The 3995-nt window shown below is 37.9% G+C and overlaps 1 protein-coding gene across 1 annotated transcript; it reads right to left on the reverse strand.

Moving 5' to 3' along the window:
* Nucleotides 1-372: 372 nt before the first annotated feature.
* Nucleotides 373-3562, reverse strand: LOC132462317 (C-type mannose receptor 2-like). The gene is made up of 4 exons (XM_060057805.1): nt 3187-3562; nt 2729-3055; nt 1905-1999; nt 373-1606 (listed from the first exon to the last, which is right to left on the reverse strand). Exons 1-4 carry the CDS (start codon nt 3431-3433, stop codon nt 1502-1504), a joined length of 774 nt encoding a protein of 257 aa, XP_059913788.1. The 5' UTR covers nt 3434-3562; the 3' UTR covers nt 373-1501.
* Nucleotides 3563-3995: the final 433 nt, after the last annotated feature.

Consider the following 3995-nt stretch of genomic DNA (forward strand, 5'->3'; position numbering starts at 1 on the left):
TTAGATAATTCTCAAGCTCAAAATGATTTATGATGGGGTTAGCTTTGTGCATTTATATGAATCTACTAAGAGGTTTGTTGCAATAACTTAGAAGTATGCATTTGAATACAAACACTATTTTCTATTTGTGTGAATATTATGGGACTCCTGAATGCGAAATAATAAATAGCATTGTAATCATTGAGATGCATTTAGTATATTGCATCTGCAGTGGCGTGGCGTTTCCACTAGATGGCACTCACAAGCTGTTATCAACGGCAGTTAGCTGTCATTGCTATGATTTTATAAAAAGGTTTAGGCCTAAAGGGGATTTAGGTTGCATACTTTGCAGTGTGGTGACATATCAAATTATCCAAAGAAGCATGATGTGAGAAGAAAGATGCAATTTTATTTGAATGATCTACGTAATGCCCGTAAACTTACTAGGCAGACATTGACGCGTGCGGACATTAGAATAATGGATAAGAATGAGAAGGCAAAAAGGTTCATTTATTTCTGACTATAAATTATCTATCGTACTCTTGAATTTAAATATTTATGCAACATCCAATGTGTTATATAATTGTATGGATAAATGTACAATTGTTATTGTTTGACTATAAGAAATACACTCTTAAATCAAAAAACACACACCCGATGGTCATTGAATCCATTGCCTCTGACACAGGGCAGAGGGACTTTGCCGCCCCATTGAGCCACAAGTTGCTTGAGGCTGGAAAGCCCCCTTCAGCAGGTGCATCTACTAATTAACTCCCTCTTTGTTTGTTTTAGGCCAAATGCAAATTAACAACGTTAGGCACTTTAAGATCTAAACAAATCACTGTATGAAAATAATAAGAAAAAACAAACTTTAATGATTTAGGGAATTCTGTTTGTTTTTCATACAAAAAGTAAGTATAGTGCCCTTTGTATTGTAAGTATAATAACAGTTAAATATTGGCGTACAGAGTAACATCATCAGGGCCACTGGTAACATAGTGAAATTTGTATAACGTACAAAAATTAATTTAAGGCCACATTCCAAAAAAACACCCTTTTTTGCTTATTAATCAGAATAGTGTCCCTAAAAACAAGACCCCCACATTTGCAACATAAACGACTGCATTATTGAACTATACTATCAACTATTGCACTTTTTTTTGTTATTCTATTATTTTTCTGATTAAAATCAACATTAATGGCTAAATTCTGTCTATTCAATACGTAGTTATTCTCATAATGATTCCATTAACAATTTATAATCATTATTATGATGACTCAGAGAAAATAAATTGCTGCATGAACCAATTGGCTCATCCTATGAACTAAGCCACACTTTACTATACATGGTCAATGTGGATAATAGATCACATGTTGTCAACGTTGAAAAATTATGCATTTGCACACATAAAATGTAGGGAAAATCGATTGAGTTCATTCACAGAAACAGGGTCCCGTTGTTGACAACCTTAGTATAATCAATGTATTACATTAATGAATGCATTCATAATTAATATAGTCATTATTGGTGGTCATCGTTCAAGCCCGTTGGATCTAGTTTTTGTGGCGGAGTGCTCCAGCTCAGGTTGAAGTCAGTCTGTCCGGCTCTGGTCAGTGATGCAGACAGCTGAGGAGGGGAACAGGGAGAGCATGTGTTCTTCTTCAACCTATGACTTAATTTTAACATAAATAACCTTTAAAGTCTGTCCGTACTCCTGAATGTAAACTGTTCATTATAAACATCACATTAGCGTATTTGGGGAGGCATCCTGTTCCTATTACAAAAGGTTGTCTTACGGGAGTCTTAAGGAAATAAAGAAAGAGCAATCGCCACAACAAGTTACATGTTTGGGTTTTGCTGTTTCTGGGGTTTGAATTTAGTCTTGAATGCAGCTTCAAAAAAGAAAAGATGTGGGAAGTCTTACTTGTTGTAGCATGCTGTCCTTATTGTGTTGGTTTGTCAGGTCCAAGTTAGACTGGATCATTGTCTTTATTCTGCTCTGTTTCCGAGCTATACCATCTGGAACACAGGGAAGATATCAAACCTTTGCCAGGAATCACCTTCATTTTAATCTTAGGTGCATTCTCCCCTTTGGACAATGCATCACAGCCTAGAATATGTCAAGCATGCAACTCTTATGACTTGGCAGCATTCTGATGATGTTTTACCATGATCTGTTAATGTGCAGATACATTTGAATATGTTCAAAATCATATATATCTGTTATTCATATAATCAATCAATAACCGAGAAATATACAATGGCCCGATATTCAAATTGGAACATGGTTTGTTTTGAACTCAGGGAGGATCAGGCAAGCTGACTCTTAAGTGCAGATAAATTAACCATCTCCAATCCATGATGTAATTGAACCACTAGAAAAGTCCTTATCTCACAATCCTATTACACACTATCTTCTTCTAGATGCTACGGTGATTTGAAGAGATAATCTCTGATCAAACCCCATAGTGACTACTGAAGCAGTGTCTCCTTGTTACATATTGGTGTGTACAGAAATCAAGTTTAGCCGTCGGCAAAGGAAATACTACACAGAACGGCAAATAGGACCTGGGGTGTGTTGTTCATCACCACTAGACGTTTCTCGACAATGTCAAAGTGTTTTAGCCTGTAGTATCACTTTAAGAATCGATCAGCCAAATGGTGAACAAGTTGACAGTTGGCAACATAAATCTTAAAATGATCTGGTTGTACTGCCCAACGTAGCGATGCATTCATTATCATCCTTACCTGAGCAAAGAAAGGGTAACTTTGAGGTGCATCCCATGTCGCTAAATCCATTTTTATACGCCGATGCACAAAACTGTTTCCCTGAACGGTTATCGGGCTCATAGCTCCACCAGTGCCTAAAGGATTGTTCGGTGGCTTCAGAATACGTCCAGGCCCTTCTGGAGAGACCGATCCATGCAGGATCAGTGACGTTGGAGGAAGCCAGCTGGTTCTCTTCTTCATTCTCTATCATGGCGAGGTCAGTGTAATTAGTGCGGCAGTAATTCTTAGCCGACGCCCATGTTTCGTTCAGGTTGACATGATGGTAGGTTTTATTAGTGGATTGTCCTGAAGCAGAAAGAAATTTAGATCAACATACCAATTTCTGACCAGATTAGGAATTATTTCCTGCACGTTTGTTTTACCTGTTTGGGTGTGTAGTATATGCAGGTGTGTGTGTGTTTTTGTTTTCCTCTTACCAGAGAAGCAAACAAAGTTCAACGAAGAAGAACATTTTCCATCGGTCCAGGTACCATCGCTCCAGATGTCCACACATTCCTCATCTCCATTAGCAGAATCAGGCTCACCAGGTGCAAAGTTCATGTAACCTGATCGGCTCTTAGTCTTGGTGGACCATCTCCACGAGTTTGGGTACAAGTCCATGGTTTCTCTGTTTAAATCATTCAGTCCTATCCATGACTCCGTCCTACCTGTTATGTCTGTCATGAGGATTACGTCCTCTTTGTTTCTGGCAGAGGCCAGGTCACCATTTCTGCTCCTGCAGTACTCCTGGGCATCAAACCAGGTCTTCCTCTCATTAATAAAACTGTATTTATCGAGTCCAGCACTGGTGAGGCATACACCTTTGATGGAAGGAAGTGTGAGTTCAATTAGGTTATTCATCGACAAGCAAAGTTAAGTTATAGGTTATATATTTTTTTATCTGTGTCACATGTCTTTAATAGTGCCAAACAATGCTTCTTAATGTGACCTTTCCCGTAGAGAGTAGACTACATTTACAGCTGTTGAAAGTTTGGTAGAAACCACATTCTGCTGGATTTAGTTTGATATTGGATTTACACCCATTTGCATGTTTTTGCCAAACACTTTAATTATCAAAAACCTTTCATCATTCAATTGAATATTTTTTAATTCATCAAATAATTCCTGGGAACACTAATGGAGAAATATATAGGTCTGACTAATGCCCAAAATGTGATCGATTAACTAGGGATTAATATGGGGTGCAGATGCCTTATTTGTGGAGTGCAGATACCTTATTTGTCCG

The sequence above is a fragment of the Gadus macrocephalus genome, chromosome 8, assembly GCF_031168955.1.
Source record: "Gadus macrocephalus chromosome 8, ASM3116895v1".
NCBI classification, from domain to species: Eukaryota; Metazoa; Chordata; class Actinopteri; order Gadiformes; family Gadidae; genus Gadus; species Gadus macrocephalus.